This window comes from Bos javanicus, chromosome 28 (genome assembly GCF_032452875.1).
Source record: "Bos javanicus breed banteng chromosome 28, ARS-OSU_banteng_1.0, whole genome shotgun sequence".
In the NCBI taxonomy this organism is placed as follows: Eukaryota; Metazoa; Chordata; class Mammalia; order Artiodactyla; family Bovidae; genus Bos; species Bos javanicus.
This window is the reverse complement of record NC_083895.1, coordinates 16926194-16941495: the sequence shown is the minus strand read 5'-3', so window position 1 is coordinate 16941495 and position 15302 is coordinate 16926194. Positions and strand designations below refer to the sequence as shown.

Genomic DNA, 15302 nt, shown 5'->3' with positions numbered 1-15302 from the left:
AGACAGCCTGGATTCCCTCGCCCGCACCCCTGCAGAGAGCGCTGTGCCAGGCAGTGCAGCAGCGTGGCTCTGGCGCCTGCATTATACACGTGTCCTCGCTGCAGCGGCACTTTCTGAACGCTCAGGAGTTCTACCTCATGATGCAAACGTCTGACATTTTCTCAGGGGAGCGTTTCTGAGGAACTGCTGGGATGCAGGCGGCGCTAACCATGTCATCCTGCCTCTTAGGTATTTTAACGAGATGTCTGCACAAGGATTAAGACCTCGCACTGTGTCCAGCCCGATCCCTTACACACCTTCTCCCAGTTCAAGCCGGCCAATATCACCTGGTGAGTATGTGTTCTCGGCTGCCTCTGCGACTCATTTCTGCTGTATTTATTAGCTACCCCGGAATACGTTCCCTCCCAGCATATAAAAGTCTTGTAAACAGAGAGGGGTCATGTGTTGTCCAGAAACATCAAAAAAAAAAAAAATGATCAATACCATCACAACAGAGTCTTTGCTTCAAATTTTTAAGCACAAATATTGTAATGCCAGCTGGTGGTTTTCTTCAGTTTTTCTGGAACCAAAAAATGTAATTTAAGTCTACAAAACCTTTGTGAAAAGACTATCTTTGACTATAATTTTAGGTGCCAATGAATTGACAAGAACCTTGGGTAGATTTTTCTGAGATGCATCAAAGCTTATTATGGGTTCTCTCTTCTTCTTATGGGTTCACCATCTCCGTTTTACCCTCAGAATAATTAATGCAGGTGTTGTATTAAAAGTGAGGGAGCAGTGATGTGGAGGTTCCGCAGCTACTGGTCAGATGGCCAGGAAGTGGCGAGGCAGGGCGTGTCTTATTTCCAAGGCCTGTGTCCTTCCGAGCACAGGCTGCCTCCTGCTCTCTGCAGTGATGGTGAGTGGGCCTCGGCCCTGGGACACAGACTGGGCGAGAAGGAACTGGCTTTGCTTCTGTCTCTGGCTTTGCTCCTCAGAAGCCTTCCCCTCAAAGGCAGGCTTGTCTTCATCTGACCCCGAAAAACTCTCTCCCCGGGGTCCCTGGCTCCATACCCACACAGCATGGGATTCTCGGGCCAGGAGGGCAAATTAATGATCCAGCAGGGAAGAAAGAGGAAGGCAGGGGAGGGAGGGCAGTGAGTGGAGGGAGGAAGGAAAAGGTAGCTGGCCAAGGGCTTGTGTCTTGTGACTGAAGTGTCCAGGCTGCTCTTCTTGTGCTTGCTGGTAAACAGATTTTCAACAGAGTTGGGGGGGGAAGTGTTGGGGGTGGGGGAAGGGAGCTGGAGGGACAGTTTCACAGCAGAATAAAGTGAGGTGATGGCTCAAAAGGGTGGCAGCAATAAAGGTTTTGTGGTCTGGGACAGTGAAACAGCTTCACATTAGGGTGTCATCTCATTTCGTCTGTTGTAATAATGGGACACCAAGCATGGATGCCCTTCAGGTTGACAAAGGGGAAGTGCCGCAGCCGGGCAGGTGGCTGAGGATAGCAGGAGGCAGAAATGGCTTGATGAGTTTAGGATCCAGCCCAGCACTGTGCTGTTATGACTTTGTAAGAGGGGTCACACTTTTTGGTTTTGTTGGCCTGCCTGTTTTTGCCCAAGCCATGTGGCGTGCAGAATCTTAGTTCCTGACTAGGGATCAAACTCATGCTGCCTGCAGTGGAAGTGCAGAGTCTTAACCACTGGCCCACCGAGGACATCTCTAGAAGGGTCATTTGTAAAAGCCCAACACAAAGTGTGGCAGCTTTTGTCCACTTGGGGCCAGCACGGTCTCGGGCATCTGACAGGGTGAAGAGGGGCTGTTTGCAAATCCAAAAGACTTTCTGTTGTGGATCTTCAGCACAATCATCACTTGTTCTTGCCCCAAAGGATGTTCCTGAATCTGTTTCTCCTGCTCTGCAGTGGCCTTGAGATCTCTCCAGAAGCTTCTCTCCTGAGCTGCCTCTCAGGTTTCCCCAAAGAGCATTTGGGTTTCACTACCAGGAGGATAAAGGTCTTCTTTGCTTTCTGATTTATTGATGGGGAAGAAAGTCGTGAGTTAGGAAGAAGCAAGAAAGAGGAAGGCTTTTATAGCTCATACTGATACTGATTCATATTAAGTATAATTTAGTGTTCTCTTTGTTTTATTTAAACCTAAATGCGTGTGATTTCTAATTCATTAAATGTAGGGTTGTGGTCACTGAAGAAACCAGAAACAAAAGTGAGACCTTGGTTGGGAGTATTAACTTCTATGGTAACAAATGCTCTGCAGGAAGATGTATTGCCTGCACAGACTTTTGGCTTTTGCTGTCCCTGTTGCTGTAACGTGAGGCTTCCTTGTATAGACAAGGTAGTTGGTTATCCATTAATACTACATCATAGTAAGTAACAACTAGATTTTTTCTTTTTAAATTTCAGCCAGCTTTAGTGAGAACATTTGTACCATCTTTGAAATTCTAGAATATCATCAAAGTAGATTATAAACTCCTTTTGGCAGTGGAATTACTCCTATTCTCTCTAGTCCGTTGCATGCATAATATATGAGCAACATCTGAATTTTCAAGTTTTCTTTTCACTTTATTTTTTATTGAAAGAATTTGTGGTTCTCAATATTATGAATATCTAACCACTGCTTCAGTGGAACTGTGCTGTTTGTAGTTTTCATTTCCATTTTAAGTATTTTGGCTCTTCTTCCCTTACCATTTCTGGTTAACATTGGCAGTCTTGTATTTTCATTAACTTGCTGGAATATTTTGAGGGCTATCTCACAACTTGATTGAAAGGAACGTTTCCCAGAACTGACGAAAAGTTCTCGCTTATATGTGGACTTGTACATGTGGATTATACAGAGTATTATTTTTTCCAGCAATTTTTTTGAAGTTGTTCACTATTTTATATAGCCTAAGAAAAAGCCGTTCCCACTTAGCATGTTTTCATGTGCCTACAGTAGGCATGGGGGATAATGAAGTTGTTAAAAGGATCTATACTGCACTAGCAACAAGCACAGCTGCTGCCCCTGCCTTGGTTTCTAATTCCTGTCTCCAGGTAAAAGAACTGAGGCTCTTTGGAGAAATGTATGTTTCTGGGGCCTGGGGCAGGGAATATATGAGGTGAATGTGGACATTCCAGTTCTGCCAACATAGTAAGGAGAAGCGCAAAAAACACAAAGATAAGGATAGTTCCAAGAGACACAGGAGCTAGCCGAAAGGGCTCCCAGAGGCCAAAGCTGGAACATTTGAACGATAAGCAGTGTAATGGTAGGTTGTAACCCAAACAGAAAACAAATATCCATCAGTTCACACTGATCTAAATAAATGGCTAAGTGAATAGACAGGGAGAAGAGATAAATCTCTCATTACAGAAGAATGCCAAATAATTGATGCAGATAGTCTGTCCTCATGGAAATGGAACTAGCTCCCTGATCTCTAAATATGGACTGCAGATGAGGACTCGCAGAGAATGTCATGTGAGAAGGAAGGGGAAAGAGTACCTTTATAATGGAGAAACGTCACAGGTACTGCCTCAGCCAGGAGATCAAGGTCAACATCGACAGTGGTCAGTCATGTTGGTAGTATGTACCCTTGATATGAGGGCTTCCCATTTGGCACCAGTGGTAAAGAACCCGCCTGCCAGTGCAGGAGACATAAGAGATGCAGGTTCGGTCCTTGGATCAGGAAGATCCCCTGGAGGAGAGCATGGCAACCCACTCCAGTATTCCTGCCTAGAGAATCCCATGGACAAAGGAGCCTGGTGGGCTACAGTCCGTAGGGTCACAGAGAATCAGACACAACTGAAGCGACTTAGCACACACACAGCCTTGATATGACGTGGTGAGAAGAGCCCTTTACCTCTGCGGTCTTCCTCCCCAAAGCTCATCACCCCACGTGGAAAATGTCAGACAGTAGACGGACACTCTGTCTGTAAAATACCTGATCAGTACACCTGAAAACTGACGAGGTCATAAAAAAACAAGGAAGTTTGAGGAAGTATCTCAACCAAGAGGTGCCTAATGAGACATGACAACTATGCGTAGAACATGGATTCCTGAAACAGGAAGAGGACAATAGGGAAAACCTCAGGAAATCCAGATAATGTATGAACCTGAGTTAGTAGTAATGTATCAACGTTGGTTTGTTAGTTGTGACAGAAGTACCACAGTGGCATAAAAAGTTAGTAATAGGGAATCTGTTGGAATTCCCCAGCAATCCAGTGGTTAGGACTGCACGCTTTCAATTCCAAGGTCATGGGTTCACTCCCTGGTTGAGGAACTGCTGCTGCTGCTAAGTCGCTTCAGTCGTGTCCGACTCTGTGTGACCCCATAGACGGCAGCCCACCAGGCTCCCCTGTCCCTGGGATTCTCCAGGCAAGAACACTGGAGTGGGTTGCCATTTCCTTCTCCAGTGCATGAAAGTGAAAGTGAAGTCACTCAGTCGTGCCCGACTCATAGAGACCCCATGGACTGCAGCCCACCAGGCTCCTCTGTCCGTGGGATTTTCCAGGCAAGAGTACTGGAGTGGGTGGGGAGCTAAGATCCTCCAAAGCATGTGGTGTGATCAAATAATGATAATACGGAATCTGAGTGTGTGAAGTGCAGGAGCTCTCCCTATACTTATTTTCACCACTTTTCTGTAAACCAAAAACTATTCTAAAATAAAAACTCTATTTTAAAGCTACTAAAATAGAGAAGATCACCTAGTCATGGAAGGTACAGGGAGAAGAGAAAAGCCCTTCCGTCTGATCCAGAAGTGACTGTAATATTTAGAGGTCATGTACAGGAGGAAACCTGGCAAAGGAGATTGGGAAGTTGCTCCCAGGGAAGGGGAAGGAAACCAGTATCCGATATCACTGAGGTGAAGACCAGCCTTTCAGCAAGAAGGGAGGGGTCAGCTCTGTCCTCATTGCCCCAAGGTCATTTGCAATAAAGGTCAATTGCAATAAAGGCCAATTGCAATAAAGGCCAATTGCAATAAGGAGCAGAGAATAGCAATGCAGCTAGCAGCATAGGAACGCTGCCTGCCTTGGCAAGAGCAGCCTCGATGGAGTGATGAGGACAGAGCCAGATCAGGGAGGGCTAAAGGAGAAATCTTATCTCTAGTGCGTCAATGTTCACAGAGACAGTGTTTTCATGAATGACTTGTAGAACTAAAATAATCTCCAAAGGAACAGAATCTTCAAACTTCTGCCTTTTGTTTGGTTGTATGGTGGTTGGTTTTTTTTTTTTTTTTTCCTTTCAGTTCAGTTCAGTTCAGTCGCTCAGTCGTGTCCTGTTCTTTGTGACCCCATGAATCGCAGCACGCCAGGCCTCCCTGTCCATCACCAACTCCTGGAGTTCACTCAAACTCATGTGCATCGAGTCAGTGATGCCATCCAGCCATCTCACCCGCTGTCATCCCCTTCTCCGCCTGCCCCCAATCCCTCTCAGCATCAGGGTCTTTTCCAATGAGTCAACTCTTCGCATGAGGTGGCCAAAGTATTGGAGTTTCAGCCTCAGCATCAGTCCTTCCAATGAACACCCAGGACTGATCTCCTTTAGAATGGACTGGGTGGATCTCCTTGCAGTCCAAGGGACTCTCAAGAGTTCTCCAACACCACAGTTCAAAAGCATCAATTCTTTGGCACTCAGCTTTCTTCACAGTCCAACTCTCACATCCATCCCATCTTTTTTCCTTTAGCAGAGGTGCATTAGAGGGAATTTGGGGGCAGTCGGAAGAAGCAGAAATAATCATAAAACCATCCAGAATCCTTATATCCAAAGTGTTCAGATTTTAGTGTTTTCAGGTGTCCTCTCTCCCCATGTCTCCCCTCCCACATGTCTTGCAACTTCCCTTTCGGTAGTTGATTTTCTATTGTTTATGTATACATTGGTATCTTCATTTTGCTTAGTGGTATTTTGTCATGAATTGCTTTTAATGAATCATTTTTTTTCAATTCACAATCTTGAGCTAGTGGACAATGAAGTATAAATCTTAAAATGTTTACTCTAGGCAATACATTTCTGTAGTAGAGCAAGAGCAATTTATTCCAACAATAACTTCATAAAGCCGCAGTATTCTGTTTAGGAGGCATTTTCTATTTAGATTTTTGGGGGGGGTTTTATCCTTTATTGTATTCCTGGGCCTGAGGGTCAGATATATGATGATTATAACTTAGGAGAAAAAGAAAATTTTAAGACATGGTCTCTGGCCTCTAATGCTTATGATCAACAACAGGGCCTAAGGAAACATAAGAAATAAAATACTGTTAATGCAAGGCCAAATATAATGAGTTTCATGTATTTTATATCCCCTAAAATGTTAAGTTGTGGTGCATCCATACTCAATGACATATTACCCAGCACTAAAAAGGAATTAACTTGATATATACAATAACTTGGAAGGATCATAGGGGCATTGTGATGAATGAAAAACTAATCTCAAAGGATTGTATACTGTATAATTTCATATCTATTAATATAGCATGCTCAAAGTGAGAAAATTACAGTGATGGAAAACAGATCAGTCCTTGCCAGGGGTTAGGATTAGAGAGAGGGCGTAACAGTTAAAGGGACAACACAAAGAAGTTTGCTTGTGGTTTTGTAATGATTGTGTGTGCTGATTGTGGTGACAATTACTTGGATCAGCACAGGTGATAAAGTTACACCTGTGCGTGTACACACACACACACACACACACACACAATGAGTTTGTCTCTTAGTCAGTTGTTTGGTTTTGACAATGTGCTGCGGTTATGTAAGACATCATTGAGGGAAGCTAGATGAAGGGTAGACAGAGATCCTGGAGTATTTTTGCAACTTCTTATGAATCATGAACTATTTCTAAATAAAAATTTATGATAAAATTAGAAGGTATAATTAAAAAAAACTAATTTCAAGAAAAATTCAAAGGAGAAAGAGCCACCAGCTTAGAGAGCTTTTGAGACGAGCCTTGAAGGAGAGGTTGTTGTTGCTCAGTTGCTAAGTTGTGTCCAACTCTTCGTAACCCTGTGGACTGCATGCAGCCCAGGCTTCCCTGTCCTTCACTATGTCCCGGAGTTTGCTCAGACTAATGTCCATTGAGTCGGTGATGCCCTCTAACCATCTTGTCCTCTGTCGTCCCCTTCTCCTGCCTTCAATCTTTTCCAGCATCAGAATTTTGCCAGTGAGTCGGCTCTTTAGAGCAGGTGGCCAAAGTATTGGAGCTTCAGCTTCAGCATCCATCCTTCCAATGAATATTCAGGGTTGATTCCCTTTAGGATTGACTAGTCTGAACTCCTTGCTGTCCTGGGGATTCTCAAAAGCCTTGCCCAGCACCACAATTTGAGAACATCAATTTGGGAAGTGGTTAAATACCTGTTTCTTTGGGGAGGAACATTGGGATCTATAGAGCTTCTCGTTTTCTTCGTTTAATATCCTGAAGTCGCCAAGTTTTCCGTGGTGGCTTTTTGTTTGCCTTTGTGGCTACAACAAACACGGCGGTTTTGTCTTGTTATTATTGGTGTATCTTTTGACACCTTCCCTTTTCTTGCATCTGGTCTTTACCCCTTCACTCTGTTTTTTCCACTCTACTCTTACTTCGTCTGTCTTCTACTTTTGTAATGTCTCAGTTGTACTCCTCTCAAGCCTGGACTTTTTTTTTTTTAGTGGAGGTAAGAGCACTTCACATGCGATCCACCCTCTTACCACCTTTTTAACTGTTCTGTACAGTACTGTTAAATAGATACAGTGTTGTGCAGCATATCTCTGTAACTTATTCTTCTTATAAAATTGAAACGTTATACCCATCAAATAATAATTCCCCCATTCCCTCTACCCCCACCCCCGGTCACCCACCGTCCTGCTCTCTGCTTCTGTGAATTTGACCTAGATCCTTTGTGTATCTGTTGTCATGCAGTATCCATCCTTCTGTGACTGGCTTGTATTAGTTAACATAATGTCACCAGGTTCATCATGTTCTTTAAAAAAAAACAAAACAGAGTTTTCTTCTTTTTAAAGGCTGAATAATATTCCACTGCATGTTTACATCATGTTTTCCCTATCCATTCGTCTGTTGATGGAACTTCTGGGTCGTGTCTATGTCTTGGCTACTGTGAAGAGTGTTGCTATGAACCTGTGGGTGCAAATTTCTTTTCAAGATCCTGTTTCCAGTTCTTTTGGATAAATACCCTGAAGTGGGATTGCTGGATCATTTATGGTAGTTCTATTTTTAATTTTTTGAGGAAGCTCCATAATGCTTTCTGTAGCATTCGCACCCATTTACATTCCCATCAGCAGTGCACGGGGTTCCCTTTTCTCCACATCCTTGCCGACCTTTAGAAATGTTTATTTTTATTTTTTTTAATAGCTATGCTGACAGATGTAAGATCATATCCTGTTGCGGTTTGGATTTGCTTTTCACTGATGATTAATGATGTTGAGCATCTTTTCATGTATCTATTGGCCATCGGTTTGCCTTCTTTGGAAAAGTGTCTGCTGAGGTTCTCTGCCCATTTTTTATCAGGTTATTTATTTGCTTTTGCATTGGATGAGTTCCTTACATATTTTGGATATTATTCCATATTATTCCCTTATCTGATACATGATTTATAAATATTTTCTCCCATTCCATAGGTTACCTTCGTGTCGATTATTTCCTTTGCTGAGCAGAAACTTTTCAGTATGCTGTAGTCCCATTTGGCTATCTTTGCTTTTGTGGCTGTGTGTTTGGTGTCATATGTAAGAAATCATTGCCAAGACCAACGTTATAAAGCTTTCCCCTGTGTTTCCTTATAGGAGTTTTATGGTTTCAGGTTTTATGTGTAAGTCTTTAATTCATTTTGAGTTGATTTTTGTGTGTGGTGTAAGTTAGGGCTCCAGTTTCATTCTTTATGGATGTGAATGTCAAGTTTTCCCAGCACCATTTGTTGAAGAGACCACCCTTTTACCATCACATATTCCTGGCACCTTCATTGAAATCATCTGACCATTTATGCGTGGACTTATATCTGGACTGTCTAGTCTGTTCTAGAGCTTGACTTTTATATCCTTTGTTATCCATCCATCAGGCCATTTGGTAAGCCCATCACTCCTCTTACCCGTTTGCATTTTTGTGGATGAATAAGAACTTCTACATTTTTTTTTTGGCCTCAAGGCATGTGGGATCTTAGTTCCCTAACCAGGGATCGAACCTGTGCCCCCTGCATTGGCAGCTTGGAGTCTTGACCACGAGACCACCAGGGAAGTTCCAGAACTTCCCTATTTTTAAGCCTCCTAGATGCTTAAGACACCAGAGAGTTGAGTCCAGAGTAGTACTCACAAGTTGTTGTTATATTTCAGGTCTCTCATATGCAAGTCACACAGTTGGTTTCACGCCACCAACTTCACTGACTCGAGCCGGAATGTCTTATTACAATTCTCCAGGTCTTCATGTGCAGCATATGGGAGCATCCCATGGTATCACAGTAAGTATCCATGCAGGAAGCAGCACTTGACGCCTGATGGTGGTAGCGACTGTTATAGCGACGTGGGAGCTGATGTTGATGCCCTTGGAACTTTACCTTTCTTATTCCTTCAGTTCATCCTAAACTTCTAGATATCTCCCAGCAATCCGATGCCGCATTGTGGTGTTGAAACTGAAATCCTTCTCAGGAGGCAAAAACTTGACCTTCACTTTCTTTGAAAAATTGCCCTTCATGAAATGTACTTTGAACCCTGGCCAATGCCGTGATTGAATTCTATGCTCCTTGCCATAGTGAATTATTGTTGGTTGCCATCACATCTAAAAGTATTTATTGTCTGCATCTTCACAGTTCGCTGACCCTCAATATTCTTCCTGAAATTAGATTCATTTCTAGTTTCATCCAGAATTTTCCTGAAATTAGAAGGAACCTTATGTGTATCTGGTTCGGACCCTACTCAGTGGAGTGTTTTCTTTAGAGCTGGCTATGTAGTTGAATAAGAGGCTTGTTGGAAATGTCACTAATAGAGATTTGAGAACAGGGTAGAATGGAGGGTGTTCCCAGTGAGGGAATCTTGAAAAGAAGAACCCTATTCTACAAAAAAAAGAGTGTGTAAGATATTTCTGAAGCTGTTTTGCTGGTTTGATGAGCTTTACATAAAAGCAGGCATTTTTGGTTGAGCCATAGCTTTCAGGATATTGAAAACTTATTTGAGGGATTGAAGGAACTAGAGGCATACAACAGAGAGAAAAAGTTTAAGGGGAGGATGTGACAGCTGTTTTTTCATTTTCGGACAGTCTCATTGAAGGCCCCAAGTCCAGTCGTTTGATCACATGTCATGGTGATTTTGTGTAGCCTTTTCATAGGTGTCAGTGCACACTCTACCTTGTTGAAGTTTTCATGACGAGTTTGAAAACCACTGGGGAGGGACAAGGACATGGCTGGTGTTTTGTCTCCGTGGGTCCGCTTCTGGGCAGCCTTAGCCCCGAGTCAAGCTGGGTTAGGGGTGAGCCTGTATGCCTGGTCTGACCTGCTGTTCCTGTCCTCTCTACAGAGGCCTTCACCGCGGAGAAGCAACAGTCCTGACAAATTCAAACGGCCCACGCCGCCTCCGTCTCCCAACACACAGACCCCCGTCCAGCCGCCGCCGCCTCCACCTCCGCCACCCATGCAGCCCGCGGTCCCCTCGGCAGCCACCTCGCAGCCTGCCCCCTCGCAACATTCGGTGCACCCTTCCTCCCAGCCTTAACGCATGTGCTTAGTCCAGACCCCACCTGGGGACTCGTTCATACAGTGGAGCCGTCGACTCGACGCCAAAGGCTTCCTTCCCTGGCATATTCGGATCTGACTTATTTGCACTGAGGTTATCTAGGCTTCACTATTCATTGTGTTGTAAATGTGTGTCGGAAACGCAGCCAGTGTTGTGGGTCTACAACACTAAACAGACGACTTTTTTCCATCGGTGTTCTACTTGAATCTACATGTGCGTCCATTCCCTGGCTGGGACCTCGGCTTTTCGACTCTTTGGTAGTTAAGCAGCAGTGTGCAATTTTTCGCTTGGCCCCCAGAGCTTCATTTTCCTGGCTTTTAGGTTTGTAAAATAAAAAGGGATCTCTTTTTTATATTTTTTTCCATGAATTTGCAGGAAATTACTGAGCTGTTATGACTACCCCCCACCCCCCATTATAATGGTGTTTACCAAGCAAACCAATAATTCAGCACTACAGTTCAGACCTTTGAAAATCTAGCTCTCAGTATAGAACAGAAAGTTAGCTGGATCAGTGCCCAAGATCATGTTTAACAGAGCTTTCTAACAGATACACTTTGTATGGGGTATGTTCAGTATATCTCAACACCCACATCTCTTGTAAAAGAGGTCACCTGAAGTATTGGCTCACATGGCTGTATCTTTTCCATATACGTGGGATGGATAATTATTGTATATCTAGGTGTGATTCTGTCTTTACCCTTGATGTTAACCTACCCACACTAGCCCCCTCTCCTGTGAGTTGCTAACTACCCACCGGTGGTTGCGATGGCTGATAAGAACGTGCCGTGTGATTTCTGCTGCCAAAGGCAGTGTGATTGTAACAAAAACAGCTATTTTCCCTTTCCATTCTTTACTTGTGTTCCCCTAAAATAGACTTCGAACAGATATTTTAAAGGTGCAAAAATACTATTAGAAAAGACTTTGCAATGAACATTATAGGAATACCTTGGTATAATGGCCACAAAATACTTTATTTCTTAGCAGGAAAGAGCTGTAGAGGCAAGTAGCACATTAGCCTTGAGGACTGCTTATTTTGCCCAGTAAAAACAAGTGCAGTGTTCAAAGAAATATATCCTGAATGCGTTATTTTCATTCATTCAGCACAAATAAATTGTTTGGTTTCACTTTAAAGTGGAACACTGAGTCACTCTTTTCTTAACACTTGGAACACCTTTATTTTGGCTTTTCAGCAGTTACTGTTTTGTACTTTGGTAGTAAAGTGATTTTTACCACCTGTGTTTGCATATTTATATATGCTGTGGACGGAAATAACTTACTAGAGAATGTATATTTTATGATGAGAATGTGTATCTGTTGGATATAATCGGAGAACTGAAAATTAATTTATCCATAATTTTTAAGAGTCCATGTTTTGTGACTACCACCTCTCATAGCTAGCTCTTTACTGAACACACTCCTAAGTATAAGGAACCATAACATTGTAGATACTTAATATTGTACAGTAGAGAAACCTCCATTTTTGCCTTCAAATGCATATTTAAGAGTTACAGAATGAGAAAAAGTCTTGTTGGCTAATAGTGTTTGACTAGCATCTTAAGAACTTGAAAGTAAAAGCAACAATAGGATTTTTTTTTTCCAGCTCTTTCAGTTTCCACCCCCAAACTGAGAGCATTGCTCCTCAATTGTTTGAAAGAAATCATAAGTCTATATAAATTTTATTTATAATGTGTAATATACATAATCATAGTACAGTTCTCAAATACGGGGAAGAAGTTTGGCATTTGATTATTGAGGCTTGAGGTTTTTAATTCAATCAGATGGGGTCCTGTCTAACCTGAGTATTTCACCAATGGCTCACTGTCCCTCCTGGTATCTGGCCATTTTGAGGAATTCTGAGAGCAGGCAAACATGTGTTGCCTGCATGGTACAGTTCTCAGTTTTTCTTAGAGGAGAAATATGATCTATGTTTACAAGAATTTTCTACAAGACTGTAGGTTTCAGTGCTGTTGGATAGAGGGTCTTGCATTCAAACAAGAGAGTCTAAAATGTAATGATCTTCCCTCTGCTTGCTAGCAATTTAGCGATCTCTGGAAAGCACAAAAGTTAACACATTGTCCTATGGTGACTGAAAAAGCACTTGGAGGAGCAAACAGTTCTGATAAATGCCTTCTAGAGACAGTCCTTAACATTCAGATTTCTACAGGAAGGTGACGCCAGTTTCCCTGGACTAGTCATTTCATTGCAAAATGATACACAGCTCCTTCAAATAGCACTTTTTCACTATAAATCTGTTGCCTCTCCCAGTGGACATTCTGGATTGATAGAACAAACACTACTCTTCTGAACTGATGCCATTCCGGGTCCTGTTGGAGTGTTTTGTATTCCTGTGGGGAGCCTGTCACACTTGGGGAGTACTTGCTAGGGCAGCTCCTTGGCAGTTGTTTAGCCCCCAAGGACCCCAGAGATTTCCACGTCAAGAGCACAGAGGCAAAAGCCCCCTCGCCCACAGGAAGCTGACATACCTGGAGCATGTCTTTGGGGGGCTGAATGCAGTTTCTGCTGTTCCTGTTGCCCACCCGCAACCCTGGACTGACTCCCAGAGGCCTTGGAAGGCAGGTGGGAGGCACAGCAGGTTCAATAGCTTCGTTTTCCTGTCTCACTGACAGAGACCCTTGGCTATCACTGTGCTGCTAATAGAGTAAGTACTTGTCGCCAGATGACCATGCCTTTTATTCAAAACCAAATTACTTTCCCTGACACCTGATGCCTCTCTGGGCTCTGAACTGCTCTCTGTCATTCAGCATGCTGGCTTTCTAGACAGACTTCTAGTGATGTGGCTGATGGTGGAAGTATTTAAGATTTGATTTAACTCACTCCTTTGTTCTTTGAAAGGAGTTTGAAATTTTGAGCTCTTGAGAGCCTGACCACAACCATGGAATGAATGTGTGACCAGAATGTGGCTTTGACACCAAGTGCTGCTGCCGCCCCTTTGTAATTGGCTTCTCACTGATTTGACCAGAAATAATGGATAATGTGAATTTTTGTTAACTGTTCCAATTGTAGAAAGATAGAATATGTTATCGCCCTTTGTTAGGTAGACATGAACTTTTCCTGCACGAAGCCTTGCTTATAGAGGATGCCCTTACAATAAGGCAAGAAAAAGCATAGTAACTTGTGCTTGGAGAGCTCACTATTTTTATCTTATCGATACAGAAGAAATAATTTCTGCATAACTTGATTCTTCTATCTAGTACTTGTATTATAGGTAACCAACACTGATAACTTTGTAGCGATGACTACCAAAGAAATGCATAGTAAAACAACCTTTTATTTCCAAATTACTAAAGAGCCAGCCATTGACGCTGCTACGTGAGTTCCATGCTCAAGAGCCATTGTAAGAGATTAAGGGGTTTTTAGGTTTTGGGGTTTTGTTTTGGTTTTGCTTTTTTGTTGTTAGGGGTGTTTTTTGTTTTTGTTTTTTTTTTTTTTTTAGTTTCTTTCCTTTTTCTTTCTCTCTCTCTTTTTTTCTTTTTTGGATAAAACACACACAGCTGTTAGGATAAAATTTTAGGGAGCATGTTCCAGAGTGCTCAGCAGTTGCGGTTAACTGCCAAGCCCTGGTTGCCTCTTGCTAGGCAATGGAAGGAATCTTCTGTTCATGATAGTGTGGGTGATGTGTGTGTGCAAGCGTGTGTGTGTGCATTCATGCCTTAACTGGGGTTACTGCTCAACTTTAGTTCTTGACCTAGTCTGCACTGTCGTCTAGATTGTATTGTACATCTCGATCTGAACTTCATCCTGGCAAAAACAAAGTTGCAGGCACAACAGTTTGCGAATGCATTCCTCCAGCAGAGTGTTGGATCAGGTTGACCCTGAGCCTTCTTTGGACTTTATTGGGAACTAGGCATGGAAAGCAAAAGTGGGCCGTCCCGAGGAAAGACATCAGCGAGGAAGAGGAGAGAGCCAAGTGCTAGCATGTCTTCGGCCTCTGCGTATCTGTGCACACTGTATGTCGTTCATAATAGCTTGTCTACAACTTGACTAGGTTGGAGTTCTGCTAATAGTGGCAATCTTGACATTTCTTGGTCAGAATTTAGAGAGATGTAAGACTTCCAATTAATGTCTTATTTACTTCTTTATGTTGATTAGCCTTTGATACATGTGCTGAATCAGAACCTAAATAAAGATAATTTTTTAAAATGAACCTCTTGAGCCTTCTACCCTATCTCTTTCTTTCTGGTCTTTGAGTCAGAAAATGAATATTGTTTCCCTGTGGCTCCTGATAGATATTCGTCTCGGATTCTGAATACTGAAGGCTGCCTTAGAAGGTGAGCTTAAGAAGAGGAAACAAAAGAGACTGGTACTGCTCTGTTTCTTAATCAGGATGCTGGTTATCTGGATGTACTGAGGTTTTGAAACTACATTGAACTGTGAGTTTATGATCTGTGCACTGTACCATATATATATGTGTTGCATTTCACTTGAAAACCATAAACCTGGGAGATTATGAAAAGGAAAGAAAAACCGCACTCATTCTCAAAATGTTACCTATAAACAATAGATACATGTATATACACACACGTGCTAAGTAGCTTCAGTCGTGTCCGACTCTTTTCGACCCTATGGACTGTAGCCTACAAAGGTGATCAGTATACTTGAGAGCAAGGATTTGAGTGGGTGTG

General features: G+C 42.7%; 1 protein-coding gene across 1 annotated transcript in view; it reads left to right on the top strand.

The window, feature by feature from the left end:
* Positions 1–14824, top strand: part of CCDC6 (coiled-coil domain containing 6) — a 112537-nt gene extending 97713 nt beyond the window's left edge. The window contains exons 7-9 of the mRNA XM_061405043.1: positions 229–329; positions 9268–9392; positions 10444–14824. Coding sequence (XP_061261027.1) covers positions 229–329; positions 9268–9392; positions 10444–10638 — 421 coding nt within the window. The 3' untranslated portion in view covers positions 10639–14824. The remainder of the gene's footprint in view (positions 1–228; positions 330–9267; positions 9393–10443) is intronic.
* The last annotated feature ends 478 nt before the right edge of the window (positions 14825–15302 follow it).